The sequence below is a fragment of the Pseudophryne corroboree genome, chromosome 6 (genome assembly GCF_028390025.1).
Source record: "Pseudophryne corroboree isolate aPseCor3 chromosome 6, aPseCor3.hap2, whole genome shotgun sequence".
NCBI classification, from domain to species: domain Eukaryota; kingdom Metazoa; phylum Chordata; class Amphibia; order Anura; family Myobatrachidae; genus Pseudophryne; species Pseudophryne corroboree.
Genome location: NC_086449.1, coordinates 339,532,397 through 339,548,261, shown reverse-complemented (window position 1 = coordinate 339,548,261; position 15,865 = coordinate 339,532,397). Strand labels below are relative to the sequence as shown.

Sequence of the window (15,865 nt, the reverse complement as noted above, 5' to 3'; positions counted from 1 at the left end):
TCAGCAACAATCTTATTGAGGTCTTCCCCAAAAAGAATGTTTCCCTTAAAAGGGATCATCTCCAAGGTCTTTTTAGAGTCCAGATCTACAGACCAGGACAGCAACCAGAGGAACCGGCAAGCCAGAATAGACGTAGTAGACGCTTTGGCCTGCATCAGATTCCGACTCCTGTATAATATGAGAGGCTGTAATAGTGTATGAAAGACAATGTCTAGCATCATCAAGAAAATTAGACTGTAGTTACGCTTCAACTTCCTGAACCCAGGCCTCTATGGCTTTAGCAGCCCAAGAGGCTGTAATAGTAGGTCTATGCACAGCTCCAGCAACAGTGTAAATAGTTTTCAAGCAACCCTCCACTCATTTATCCGTCGGTTCCTTCAAAGAGGTGACGGAAGGAACAGGCAGAGCAGATTACACCACCAGACGTGCGACTTGTGAGTCCACCGTTGGCAGTTTTTCCCAATTTTTTACTCAACTCTGCAGCGAGAGGATAACGAGCTTGCATCTTCTTAGACAGGGAGAATTTCTTTCAGGGATATTCCCAGGATTCCTGACGTATGTCAACTAAGTGGTCAGAATGAGGTAAAACTAATTTAGTAACCCTCGGACGCTTAAACTTATCTGGTTTCTTTGAGGTAGCTGGGGGTTCTTCGTCATCATCAATTTGAAGAATCCGCCGGATAGCATTCAAAAGGTCAAGGAACATCCACCTGTGTCGTAGACTCACCATCAGAAGCATCTGCATCAGTTTCTAAGGGGTCAGTATATGCACCATCTTCATAAGATTAAATATCTGAAACATGAGTGGATTGTGAGGAAGTTATGGCCCGTTTTGACGACCCCTTGGTCTTAGGCGGGCAAGGGTTAGGATTTTGCTTGGCCAAAGACTGATTTAATTGCTGTAACTGAGAGGACAGAGTATCTGCCCATGGCGGATTAACAGCAGGGACAATATGTGGCTGTAATGGCAAAGGAGGTCCCATAGGGGGCGCAAGTCTAGTTACAAGCGTAGTCAGTAAATTAGAAAATGTAGCCCACGGCGGGTCATGATTTGCCCCCGTTACTGTGGACTTACTAAGGGGTATAAAACCCCCTGTACCTGAACCCTCAGCTGCAATATTTTCCTCAGAGACATCTATGGCATTAGCACGGCAGGGTGCAGGATTAGCCATAGAATTATCACCCTGTGTAGTTGACATGATATGAAAGCGTAACCGTAGGGTGAAATAGTACAGTATAAGCAAAGTACCTTAGAAAAATCCCCCTGTATAGTGCGACTGCAAGCAGAGCACACACGGAGGATTTTAGAGGTATATGGTGACTGTAATACACAGAAAAATACCAAAGGAGTATATCCTGTGAAACACTATATTATACGAAAACCCTGAAGCACTTAGCCCCCCTCAGGGTACAGGATATAGGGATAACAGTACATGTGAGATACACGGAATGGAAATCACACAGCAGCTATTGGCACACACACAGTCACATGTACAATGTAGAAAGTATCAGAAATAAAACTGCACTGGACTAGCAATACTAAGTAACTGCACTACAAAGTAAAGCTATGTATAAATAGGATTTTGGTACCTACTGGTAAATCCTTTTCTCGTAGTCCGTAGAAGATGCTGGGGTCCACATTAGTACCCATGGGGTATAGACGGGTCCCTTGGGAGCCATTGGCACTTTAAGAGTTTGAGAGTGTGGGCTGGCTCCTCCCTCTATGCCCCTCCTACCAGACAGTCTAAAAACTGTAACTGTGCCCGTGGAGACGACATACTTCGAGAGAAGGATTATACACATAGTGGTGAGATTCATACCAGCTCACACATACAAGGCACGTCAAGCCAACTAAGCTTGAACTCTCAGCAACAGCTGTAACATTACTTACCAAGTGACAATGCAGTACTCAACTAAACGAAGTGGTACTGAACCAAATAACATTTGCAGGAAAACGAAGTGCTGGGCGGGCGCCCAGCATCCTCTACGGACTACGAGAAAAGGATTTACCGGTAGGTAACCAAAATCCTATTTTCTCTTACGTCCTAGAGGATGCCGGGGTCCACATTAGTACCATGGAGATGTACCAAAGCTCCCAGAACGGGAGGGATAGCGCGGAGGGTCCTGCAGAACTGATTGGCCTCCGATGATCTGAAGTTCAGTCAAAGTATCGAACTTGTAAAACTTTGCAAACGTGTTCGACCCAGACCAAGTTGCAGCTCGGCAAAGTTGCAATGCCGAGACACCTCGGGCAGCCGCCCAGGAAGACCCCACCTTACGCGTAGAGTGGGCTTTAACAGATTTTGGACACGGTAGACCTGCCGTAGAATAAGCATGCTGGATAGTGAACCTGATCCATTGAGAGATCATCTGCTTAGAAGCAGGACACCCAATTTCCTTGGGATCATATAGGACAAACAGAGTCCGACTTTGTGACGAGAAGTTCTCTTCACATATATCTTCAGAGCCCTTACGACAGCCAAGGACTTTGATGTAATTGAGGAGTCAGTAGCCACTGGCACCACAATAGGTTGGTTGATATGAAATGCCGACACAACCTTCGGAAGAAACTGCTGACGTGTCCAGAGCTCAGCTCTATCTTCGTGGAAGATCAAGTAAGGGGTTTTACAGGATAAAGCTCCCAGCTAAGACACACGTCTAGCAAAAGCTAAGACCAACAACGTGACCGCCTTCCATGTAAGAAACTTGACCTTTACCTCTGGTAGAGGCTCAAACCAATCCGACTGGAGGAACTGCAACATCACGATAAGGTCCCAGGGCGCCGTAGGCGGTACAAAGGGTGGTTGGATATGCAGAACTCCCTTCAAAAAGGTCTGAACCTCAGGGAGGGCAGCCAATTGTTTCTGAAAGAAAATTGATAGGGCCGAAATTTGGACCTTTACAGAACCCAACCTCAGGCCCACATCCACTCCTGCTTGCAGGAAGAGGAGGAAACATCCCAGTTGAAACTCCACCGTAGGAAACTTCTTGGATTCACACCAAGAGACATATTTCTTCCAAATATGATGGTAATGTTTTGACGTTACCCCTTTCCTAGCCTGTATAAGGGTAAGAATAACCTTCTTCGGAATACCCTTCCGAGCAAGTATCAGGCGCTCAACTTCCATTCCGTCAAACGTAGCCGCGGTAAGTCTTGATAGGCGAACGGCCCCTGCTGCAGCAGGTCCTCCCGAAGAGGAAGAGGCCTCAGCTATTCTTGCAGTAGATTCAGAAGGTCCACGTACCAAACCCTTCTTGGCCAGTCTGGGGCAATGAGGATCGCTTGAACCCTTGTTCTCCTTATGAGCTTTAGGATTCTTGGGATGAGTGGGAGTGGGAGTGGTGGAAACACGTACACTGACTGGAACACCCACAGAGACACCAGGGCATCCACTGCCACTGCCTGTGGGTCCCTCAACCTGGAATAATACCGCCGAAGCTTCTTGTTGAGACGAGAGGCCATCATGTCTATTTGGGGCAAAGGTCTGTTATTTCCGTGAACACCTCCGGATGGAGACCTCACTCCACTGGATGGAGATCGTGTCTATTCCCGGAATGAAAATAGCCGACAGCGCCAACACGTGTTTTTCTGTCCAGAGGAGTATTCTTGTCACCTCTGACATTGCTGCTCTGCTCTTCGTTCCGCCTTGTCGGTTTATGTAAGCCACTGTCGTTACGTTGTCCGACTGCACTTGAATGGCCCGATTTCTTAGAAGAGGGGTCGCCTGAAGACCGTTGTAGACGACTTAGTTCCAGGATGTTGATGGGCAGGCCGGCTTCCAGGCTTGACCACCGTCCTTGGAAGGTTACTCCTTGAGTGACTGCTCCCCAGCCCCAGAGACTCGCATCCGTGGTTAGAAGGACCCAGTCCTGAAGGGTCTGGGACTCAGGGTCGACAACAAAAAGGTCGACACACCTTAGGTAGACATGGACAAAAGGTCGACATGGACAAAAGGTCGACAGGAACAAGGTCGACATAAGTTTTTTATGTTTTTTTGGTGTCGTTTTCTTCGTAGAGTGACCGGGAACCCCAATTAGTGCACCGCTTCGCTCGCCATGCTTCGGGCATGGTGCCTTCGCTTCGCTCGGCACAGATTACCTTTCCAATCGTAGTACACGTGGATCGTTAAGTATGAAAAGGTTCCAAAAAAGAAAAAAATCGTGAAAAACTCATTTCGACCTTTTTCCATGTCGACCTTGTTCCTGTCGACCTTTTGTCCATGTCGACCTAAGGTGTCGACCAATTGGCGTCGACCTTTTTGTTGTCGACCTGGAGTCCGGATACCGTCCTGAATCCCGAACCTGCGGCCCTTGGCGACAGACGAATTCTCTGGTGCATGTGGAGGAGAGATCCCGACCACTTGTCCAGGAAATCCAGTTGGAAGGTGCGAGCGTGGAACCTCCCGTACTGGAGAGCCTCGTAAGAGGCCACCATCTTTCCCAATAGGCGAATGCATTGATGAACCTACACCTGGGGTGGCTTCAGGACATCCCGGACCATAGCTTGTATCACCAACGCCTTTTCCCGCGGAAGAAACACCCGCTGCTTTTCCGTATCCAGGATCATTCCCAGAAAGGACAACCTCTGGGTTGGTTCCAAATGTGACTTTGGAAGGTTCAGAATCCAACCGTGACTCTGGAGTAGTCGTGTTGTGAGAACAATGGACTGCAGTAGCTTCTCCTTGGACGATGCCTTTATCAGCAGATCGTCCAGATATTGAATGATGTTCACCCCTTGCTTGCGGAGGAGAATTATCTTTTCCGCCATCACCTTGGTAAACACCCTCGGTGCTGTGGAGAGGCCGAATGGCAGGGCCTGGAACTGGAAATGACAGCCAAGCAATACGAATCGGAGATAAGCCTGATGCGGCAGCCAGATCGGAATATGGAGGTACGCATCCTTGATATCCAGAGATACCAGGAATTCCCCCTCTTCCAGGCCTGATATCACGGCCCTGAGACACTCCATCTTGAACTTGAACTCCCTTAGAAAGGGGTTCAATGGTTTTAGGTTCAGAATGGGCCTGACCGAACCATACGGTTTCGGTACCACGAAAAGGTTAGAATAGTAACCTTTGTTCTGCATGTGAGGTGGCACTGGCACAATGACCTGTGCCTCCACCAGCTTTTGGACAGCGTCTTGTAGTACCGTGCTGTCCTCCAACAGAGTTGGTAAGCCTGACTTGAAAAAGCGATGAGGGAGACTTTGATATTCCACCCTGTATCCCTGAGACACAATATCTATCACCCAGGGATCCAGGCCGGACAATACCCAGACATGACTGAAGTGTCCGAGTCTCACTCCCACTGGCCCCACCACCGGGGCGTGCAGTCCACCGTCATGCGGAGGACTTTGGCGTACCCGAAGTAGGCTTTTGTTTCTGGGAACCTGCAGCGGCAGGTTTCTTGGACTTAACCCGACCTCCCCTAAAGAAGGTATTGGATGTTCTGGCCTTTCTGGGCTTGTTAGGCCGAAAGGACTGCGGTGCAGATGAAGAGAAAGATTTCTTCGGAGCAGGTGCTGCTGAGGGAAGACATGTAGACTTACCCGCTGTAGCGGTGGATATCCACGCATCTAGAGCTTCCCCAAAGAGAGCATGACCTGTGTAGGGTAGGGACTCCACACTCCTTCTGGATTCCGCGTCGGCCGACCACTGGTGCAGCCACAGTCCCCGACAAGCTGAAACATGGAAGAAATTCCTGCATCCATGGAACCCAGGTCTTTCATGGATTCTACCATAAAACCTGCAGAATCATGTATGTTGCGTAAATACAAAGCAACGTCTTCCCTATCCATATTATCCAAATCCTCAAGTAAGGTAGCCGACCACTTTACTATTGCCTTTGCAATCCATGCTGCAGCAATGGTGGGACGTAATATGGCCCCTGAAGCAGTATACATTGATTTAAGCGTGTTATCAATTTTCCTATTAGCCGGCTCCTTTAAGGCGGTAGATCCTGGAACAGGTAAAACCACCTGTGAGAGTCTGGACACAGAGGCGTCAACAATCGGCGGGTTTTCCCATTTTTTCCTATCCTCCTCAGGGAAAGGAAATGCCACCTGGACCCTTTTAGGGACCTGGAATTTTTTCTCAGGGTTTACATGTGCTATTTCAAATATAGCATTCAATTCCTTTGATGCAGGGAAGGTTAGCGAGGCTTTTTTTCAGTGAAAAAAAAAAGCCTCAACCTGCTCAGGTGTTGTATCATTAACATTTAACACTTTCCTGATACTCTATCAACAATTGCACCCCTTTGCAAGAGATGCGGACCCCGCAACACATCCCCATCACCATCTGTAGTGTCAGAAGCGGTACCCGTGTTGTCTTGTGTTACCTGCACAAGCGCACGTTAGTGGGGGTTTATAGCGGGGCGTCCTGAGGTACCAGAAACAGGCCATACTGCCATAGAGCTCTGTAATACCTGGGTTGCGGATTCACTTCTTGCAACCCTGTCAGAAATCTGAGAAATCCAAGATTTGATAGAGGAAAACCACTCTGGTTCCCTTGCTGGTATCTGTGCTAAACCAGTGCTATCCTGATTACATGGAATAGGATTATCCTGGGAGGATAAATCCTCTGCAGCATATGACACAGTGTCCCTGGACATAGCTAAAGGAGACCACCAAACACTCCACACACACACACACACACACACACACACACGTGGGGGCAGACAGGGTTTCCCCCCCAAAGAATGGCAAGAGAGACAGAGATCGGAGCCAACCCACACCACTTTTAGTAAAGGGAGACCCCTTACCAGCGCAGACTGTGTCCCTTAATAGGAGACACAATCATTTTACAGCCTCCCCCTCCCTTCTAAAACCCGCTGGTACCGTGTACTGATAGCTGGAGTTGCTGTGGAGAGACCTGGTCTTCCATCCAGCGCCGTGCAGGCAGGAAAATGGCGCTGGAACGCTGCTGGGTCCGCTCTGAAAAGCTCCGCCCCCTTAATGGCGCTGTCTTCCCGCTCTTCACAGATTATACTGGCCTGTGGAGAAATGTGCTGGCTGAGATCTGCAGACCCCGACAGACTTGACCAGTGTGGGGGTAAGCGCTGGCCAAGGGCGCCCCTCACAGCACCACACCATGTGCCTCTGGACCTTCATAGGAACGCAGTTAATACTGCACACCCTCCGCTGTGCTGCCATCTTCACACCGCCCCCCCGCTTGCTAGGGGGGGTCGGTGTCTCACTCACCACTCTTCAGCTCTGTAAGGGGTTGGCGGCATGCTGCTGGGGCAAGCGGTCCCCTGAGGCAGAGAACGATCCGACCCCTCTGGAGCTCAGTGTCCAGTCAGCGGAGTCAGTCGCTCAGACCCCGCAGGGCGAACACTGCTCCCCCCCTTAGTCCCACGTTGCAGGAAGGCTGTTGCCAACAGCCTCCTGTAAAAAAATAAACTCTACACTAACTTTAACTAGAAAAGCTCGGTAGAGTTCCCCTAGCTGTGACCGGCTCCTCCGGGCACATTTTCTAAACTGAGTCTGGTAGGAGGGGCATAGAGGGAGGAGCCAGCCCACACTCTCAAACTCTTAAAGTGCCAATGGCTCCTGGTGGACCAGTCTATACCCCATGGTACTAATGTGGACCACAGCATCCTCTTGGACGTAAGAGAAAATATAGATACAATGCACAGTAAAGACTGGATGTATATTACAGGGTACTTGTAATAAATAACCCTGAATGTATGCACTTGTTCTTAACGAACACTGTCTAAAGACATGTAGAATACTTAAGAGTCCTGTAAATGCACAGCGCTGATGATGCAGGTGGCTTTACAGAGGAGATATTGCCCAGCAGTCCCAAAGTCAGCTCAGCATGTGTGTAATGGCGCCCAAACACTGACCGGGAGTGAGGGAGGCAGAGAGAAGCAGCTCCAGAGCAGGAACATTAGCAGTAAATGGAGCCTGGGGCTTGGGGAGGGGCTACAGGTCAGAGCCTTATCCCATTGCTGGACTTCACCACCGGGTACTGCGGGCATTAGTAAAACGGATTATGAGGTAATCCGACCTGTGCCCTTGCCCTGGTGGTCTAGTGGGGTCCCTGAACGGCCACAGTGTCCCCACCAGCACGCGCTGTCTTTAAAGATAGCGCCGGATCACGATTTCCAGTGGGTCCCGCCTGGGGGACCCTCTTACCTCCTCCCTTGATGCAGCCATGCGATCCCGGAGAGCTGCGGCAGGTGTGTGTGCCCTAGGTGAAGAACCGGAGCCCTCCGCTGAAAGTACCCGGCAACCAGGGCGCGGGAGTATACAGCCAGTGATCGCGCTGAGCCCCCCCCCCCCCCCCCCCCAAAATAAATAAATAAATAAAGTGGGTCCCAGGGACCCCTAACTTTTAAAAATTGGGGTCCTACCGGCCTTTTTCTGGGTCCCATCGGAATGAAGGTTATTTTTAATCTTGTTTGGACACTACAAAAGTGTGGCAAGGTGGGGGGATGGGGTGACTATGCTGCTGGGCTGTGTAGCATGCAGGACACCCTGCACCAGAGGTATAACTAGACATTTTGGTGCCCTTAGGCAGAAAGTGAATTGGTGTTCCACCTCCTAGATCGTAAAGTATAGGCAATGCGTGCCGAAGGCACTGAAAATTTTTAGGAGCGTGTCTTCATGGGGAAGGGGCGTGGCCACATAATAGTGCCAATTCACATTACACCACACAGTAGTGCCGCTTATACACATTGCACCAGGTAGAACCTCCTATACACACTGCACCAGGTAGAGCACTTTATACATATTGCGCCAGATAGAGCACGTTATACACTTTGCTCCTGGTACAGCACGTTATACACTTTGCACCAGGTACAGCACGTTATACACTTTGCACCAGGTACAGCACGTTATACACTTTGCACCAGGTACAGCACGTTATACACTTTGCACCAGGTACAGCACGTTATACACTTTGCACCAGGTACAGCACGTTATACACTTTGCACCAGGTACAGCACGTTATACACTTTGCACCAGGTACAGCACGTTATACACTTTCCTCCAGGTACAGCACGTTATACACTTTCCTCCAGGTACAGCACGTTATACACTTTGCTCCTGGTACAGCACGTTATACACTTTGCTCCTGGTACAGCACGTTATACACTTTGCTCCTGGTACAGCACGTTATACACATTGTGCCAGGCAGAGCACGTTATACACATTGCACCAGGTAGAGGACTTATACAAATGGCACCAGGTAGAACACGTTATACACATTGCACCAGTTAGAGCACGTTATTATACACATTGAGCCAGGTAGAGCACGTTATACACACTGCGCCAGGTAGAGCACGTTATACACACTCCGCCAGGTAGAGCACGTTATACACACTGCGCCAGGTAGAGCACGTTATACACATTGCACCAGGTAGAGCAGCGAGGCACATTGCACCAGGTAGAACACTGAGGCACATTGCACCAGGTAGAACACAGAGGCACATTGCACCAGGTAGAGCACTGAGGCACATTGCAGTAACTAAGTCCCCCCCCCCACGGGAAACCTTCAGCAAGACCATCCACCACCACACTGACAGCCAGCTGCAGCCTGGGCACAGGGGCAGATGCGGAGCTGTACTCAACGTTGCGGCGGAGGGCGCTGTGTCTGGTGAGCGTGGCCAGTCTCTTGGTGCTGGAGGCGGCAGCGGGGAGGAGGTGGAGATGGGCGGGGCCAGTCTCTTGGTGCTGGAGGCGGCGGCGCGTGCAGCGGGGAGGAGGTGGAGATGGGCGGGGCCAGTCTCTTGGTGCTGGAGGCGGCAGCGGAGCGTGCAGCAGGGAGGAGGTGGAGATGAGCGGGGCTCAGCACTGTAGCACAGATTCATGTGCTGGCGGCGGAGCCCAGGACAGCAGGGAGAGGATTCAAAGCGGGCGGACTGGCGGGAGACGCTGCAGGGATGATTGGCTGAAGACTACAGGTGGTGATTGGTTGAGGAAACAGCCAGTCACCTCCTGCATGCCGCTGACTGGCTGGCGCAATCACAGATAAGCGCGTCCAGCTATTCTGCTAAAATGTGAGTCCCGGAGTATTTGCTGCTAAGGAGCGCGTCCCCGGGGACCCTCCCATTTTAGATAAGCGAGTCCCCAGACATCAAAAGTGGGTAAAATACGCGCTATAGCGCGTTTTTGCGATCACTGACAGCGCCGCCAGAGGAGGTGAGAGAGCCGCAGCATGATATGTCATAATTACATATAGCACTTCTAAGTGCCTATACTGCAGCCCTTGAAGTCCTCTATCTTCATAAAAGCTTTTTCAGGCCTGCACTGCAGGCACCAACTTACAAACTGAGCTCCTGTGCACGGAGGCGGGGTTAGAGTGGAGGCGGCGCTGTGCATCCTGGGAACAGTCAAAGCTTATAGCCTGTTGGTGCCTCAGATCAAGATCCAACTCTACACCCCGTTATCCCTGTGGAACCCCAGTGTACCCCGCTGCAGAAATATGGTATATGCACCAAATAGAAATTAATAAATATTTCCCACTTTCACAAAAATCTGTGGGTGAGAGAGATTCAAAGACTGGATGAATTTGGGGATGTGCTTGTCTGAATCTAAGTAATAAAATACTGTAAAAGGTTTTTATTAAATAAAAAGGGATCGGAATCTCACTCACATGAACAAAGACAAAACATGTTTATCTGAACAATGCTGGAAACTGGTAGATGATGAACCCGATCCCTTGCAGCCCCTCTCTGCTGGTGGCAGATGCAGAAATCAAAGCAGCTAGATGTAAATCTAGAGGACCCCTGACACATCCGAGCAGGACCAAAGTCTCCTGTTCCCAAGTGGTTTTAATACCAAGTAATGATATAGGACTACTACTACAACATACTTTTATTGGTTTATGTACATTTTGCATGGTGTATAAATTCTACAGATTATCTATTCAGTGAGTGAGTGTGTGTGTGTGTGTGTGTATATATATATATATATATTATTTTTTATTTTGAATGAGTTACACTTATGTACGAACCCTTTATGTGCCTGCTATTTCTGCTGTGATATTTATAATTTTGGATGAGATATACAGCCAAGGGTCATGATACTAATATTTCCACTTAACTGTCCCTTCATGTCTCCAATGTACACATGCAGAAGGTACAGCAGTCTTTGAGAATGAATACTGTAAGCAGCCTTCTTGCTCATCCCATGCAGGTTCTTAAAGCTGCCCTTTTCTACAATTTATTGGGTGTGGCTTAATGCTCAGATTATCACATCCCTTTCTCTTCATAGATGCATACATCCCTTATAACATCCATACCTTACCTTTTTCCATATATATCTTTCTAACACAAACACTGCCACCTTCTCCATATGGGATGCAGAAAAACTTCTTTCCAGTCCTGCATGTGTCCAGTAAACATCTCTCGCTTTTACTGCTGTGTAGTTTTGCATAAGACGCTTATATAGCTGCAAGACTATAGTTTGTTGTGGAACATCCTGATAAACATCTATTTGGCAGTATAGGTGTTAAAAGTGATGCAAGTATATAATGTGAAGAATAGGTTGTGGGTACACAAAGTGATGGTGTAGACAGAGCAAGCAGTGTATGCTTTTGTCAAGGGAACAGTTGAGTGGTGTTTAAGCAGCTTTGTTCACAAAAGCAAATAACCTGCACAGGGGATATCTAGAAACAGATAATTGCATATTAATTATAGTGGCTGAGGTAGATTAGCACTACAGGTCATTCAGATGAACAAAGGTCTCCTATGATGGTGAAATACTGTAAGCTCAGAAAGCATTCCACCCAATGAGAAGTGGACAGATGGTTATGTTTACTTTAGGATATTTAACATGAAAATGTTTGTAACAGGAGATAAGATTTCAAAATAACCATTTACGTTAGACTTGGGTAACTGTATTGAACAGGGATAGCATGACCAAGAAATGCTTAGCATTGTTATTCTTTTCATTTGCAGTCCATGTTAAATCATCGGGCGGAAGACCTAGGCAGTTCCTATCAGTATCCTGCCTTAGGTGGAGCAGAACTTGGGCCTTTTCTCAAAATATGTCTGCTAGACAAAGACTTCCCAGCATTCGTTGAGGCAATAGAAAAAGAATTAAACAAACTTGCACAAAAGTGACTGCTTGAAGAAAGAATTTACACATACCAGTACAAACTCTTGTTTTTTTCCACTTTGTTTTATCAAGTGTATTTGCCACACACACATTATTATTACACTTCAATTGCACAATCCATGGGCTCATGCAACTAGAACATTCCCCCACCCCTTTGCCCAGTAAAAAGATATTACAGCTCTGATATACTGACACATTTACATCTAGTTGCATAGAATAGAACCATGCTTTAAAGAACAATGTAAAAATCTTTTAAATAACCCAAATTAAAAACACAGAACCCCTCCAAACAAAGAATATATATATATTTTAACTTATAAAAGATTGCCTGCATGAATGTACATTTGGACTTAACAGTGCAAAAAGGATTTCAGAATATACATGATTGAACCAACGTTCAAAAGCATCCCACCTAAAATGTGTATTTAGTCTAAAGTAGCAGGGCATTTAATTTCATTGCACTAACAAAACAATCAGTTATCCCCCCTTATACCAAGAGTTGTGCGAATGATCACCTATTGCATGTATATTCGATAATAACTTTCCATATTAAAGTTAATGATAATAATCTGCAGCTAAACAACTGTCTAGAGCAGTGGTTCTCAAACTCGGTCCTCAGGACCCCACACAGTGCATGTTTTGCAGGTAACCCAGCAGGTGCACAGGTGTATTCATTACTCACTGACACATTTTAAAAGGTCCACAGGTGGAAATAATTATCTCTTGTGATTCTGTGAGGAGACCTGGAAAACATGCACTGTGTGGGGTCCTGAGAACCGAGTTTGAGAACCTGTGGTCTAGAGCAGTGGTTCTCAAACTCGGTCCTCAGGACCCCACACAGTGCATGTTTTGCAGGTAACCCAGCAGGTGCACAGGTGTATAAATTACTCACTGACACATTTTAAAAGGTCCACAGGTGTGGTTGTGATTCTGTGAGGAGACCTGCAAAACATGCACCGTGTGGGGTCCTGAGGACCGAGTTTGAGAACCTGTGGTCTAGAGCATTCTGTTCAAATCTGCTTCTGTGCAAAATACTGGACATTTTTGGAAGGAAAGATTACAGTATAAAAAAAAATGTACAGTATACACACATGTATATTAGGAATTCAATAATTGTTGTGCCACTCAGCAATCTCCTGGAGTCAGTCTAATTTCTTGAATATAGTACTTGATACAGTCCAGTGAAATCCCTCTTCTCTATCAGAGAAAACCTTTCATATTGCCAAAATATTGGTAGCATGGCAATTCAACTGACTCATCTGTCACGTGGCAGCTATAGCAAGCAAAAAAACTTAAATTACGGCGGGTGCTTGGTAGTCCCTGCTCAACTGCAACAAGAACTTTGAAATACAGACCAAAAGACCATGCATGCATTAACCTGTTCAAACCCTTACTAACCCATTTGGAAGGCTTATAATTTTCTATATATATATATATATATATATATATCTTTATCTTATGTGAATAAAAAAAAAAAAAGCCACAGCACACAAAGCTGCATATGCACTCTATTGTCGAGCTCCTTAATATCCCATCAGTTTAGTCGCCTTGGAGGCTATATAAGGCATGCTTTTAAGTAGTTTTGTACCCTCGCTCACATGAGAGAGAAGAAATTAAAAAAAATAAAAAACACGCACACAAAAGAAAAAGGAATTTTGAAGACATCTGAAGGTCGACTTCAGCAATGAGTATTTGTAGCGGTCTGGCAAAATCTGCGATTGCCTAAATGGATGAAAGAAGATAAAAGCACAACATTAGACAAACATCACACAGTACCTGGATGTATAATAGGGAACAAAGCTTCTCAACAACATTGGCATCATTTAAACAATGCAGAAATAAATATATACACACAGATTATGTAGAGAGAGGTGTGTGTCCTCAGATTGTTGCGGATATGCGCACATGGGGCAGGATAGCGCATGCTGTCCATTAACTATTCGTGGGGGACTGGTGGACAAGAATTAGCATGGCCTGCCGCATTGTAGCTGAAAAGAACACACACACACACACACACACAGATAGATAGATAGAGGTAGAGATATATATATATATCTCTATCTATCTATCTATCATTTGTAAAGGAGGGCACTCACCGATTTTAAAAGGTCAAAGGTTGTTTTATTACCAAATCAAGTCGACGTTTCGATCATATCCAAATGATCTTTGTCAAGACACCAGCCGGTATTGCAGACAGCAGGACACCAGAAGCAGCATGTCCAGCCAGCTCACACACAAACATATTTATACCATCAGCAATTAGAGTGCATCAGACACACCCACAAACACTTCCTGTGTTTGGCTTAAACGAAAATCAACTCTATGGACCACATATATGTGAAAAATACATAAGGGATAGAAGCCAACATCTGCTGTTAGTTCATAAGGACAAAGCCAACTAACAGCAGATGTTGGCATTATCCGTCACATAGATATGGTCCCTAGAGTTGATTTTCTGATGTACAGTCCAGTGCAGATCCCCAGAGAACTAAATAAATATATATATACATACATATACACACACACACACACACACTAGTTGTGGTGGCCCGGCACTACTGGTCCTCCCATTCATCATTGCCTGGGTGCCCTCCGTGATGGAATTGTCATAATCAGGAAAAACTGTTATTGTGCAAACAATAACAGTGTGATTTGTTTATTGCAAATACACCGTTATTGTTTGCACAAGACCTGGAGTGACGCCGTCTTTTTTTCCTGATTTTTTATATATATATATATATATATATATATATATATATATACATACATACATATATATATATATATATATTATACATACATACACACAGTATATATGCAGTGTTCTGTCCCACTGGTAAATGAATAGGTTATATATACACTGCTCAAAAAAAATAAAGGGAACACTTAAACAGCACAATGTAACTCCAAGTCAATCACACTTCTGTGAAATCAAACTGTCCACTTGGGAAGCAACACTGATTGACAATCAATTTCACATGCTATTGTGCAAATGGAATAGACAACAGGTGGAAATTATAGGCAATTAGCAAGACACCCCCAATAAAGGAGTTGTTCTGCAGATGGTGACCACAGACCACTTCTCAGCTCCTATGCTTTCTGGCTGATGTTTTGGTCACTTTTGAAAGCTGGCGGTGCTTTCACTCTAGTGGTAGCATGAAACGGAGTCTACAACCCACACAAGTGGCTCAGGTAGTGCAGCTCATCCAGGATGGCACATCAATGCGAGCTGTAGTAAGAAGGTTTGCTGTGTCTGTCAGCGTAGTGTCCAGAGCATGGAGGCGCTACCAGGAGACAGGCCAGTACATCAGGAGACGTGGAGGTGGCCGTAGGAGGGCAACAACCCAGCAGCAGGACCGCTACCTCCGCCTTTGTGCAAGGAGGAACAGGAGGAGCACTGCCAGAGCCCTGCAAAATGACCTCCAGCAAGCCACAAATGTGCATGTGTCTACTCAAACGATCAGAAACAGACTCCATGAGGGTGGTATGAGGGCCCGACGTCCACAGGTGGGGGTTGTGCTTAAAGCCCAACACTGTGCAGGACGTCTGGCAAATGCCAGAGAACACCAAGATTGGCAAATTCGCCACTGGCGCCCTGTGCTCTTCACAGATGAAAGCAGGTTCTCACTGAGCACATGTGACAGACGTGACAGAGTCTGGAGACGCCAAGGAGAACGTTCTGCTGCCTGCAACATCCTCCAGCATGACCGGTTTGGCAGTGGGTCAGTAATGGTGTGGGGTGGCATTTCTTTGGGGGGCCGCACAGCCCTCCATGTGCTCGCCAGAGGTAGCCTGACTGCC

General features: G+C 46.9%; 2 protein-coding genes across 3 annotated transcripts in view; one reads left to right on the top strand and one right to left on the bottom strand.

Moving 5' to 3' along the window:
* Positions 1-12,069, top strand: part of REC114 (REC114 meiotic recombination protein) — a 693,231-nt gene extending 681,162 nt beyond the window's left edge. The window contains exon 6 of the mRNA XM_063926469.1: positions 11,905-12,069. Within this exon, the coding sequence (XP_063782539.1) occupies positions 11,905-12,069 (165 nt within the window). The remainder of the gene's footprint in view (positions 1-11,904) is intronic.
* Positions 12,070-12,106: 37 nt separating this feature from the next.
* The window catches only part of NPTN (neuroplastin), a 225,312-nt gene continuing 221,553 nt past the window's right edge, over positions 12,107-15,865 (bottom strand). For both annotated transcript variants that reach the window (XM_063926468.1, XM_063926467.1), the window contains one exon: positions 12,107-13,786. The gene's annotated coding sequence lies outside the window, so the exon portion shown is untranslated. The remainder of the gene's footprint in view (positions 13,787-15,865) is intronic.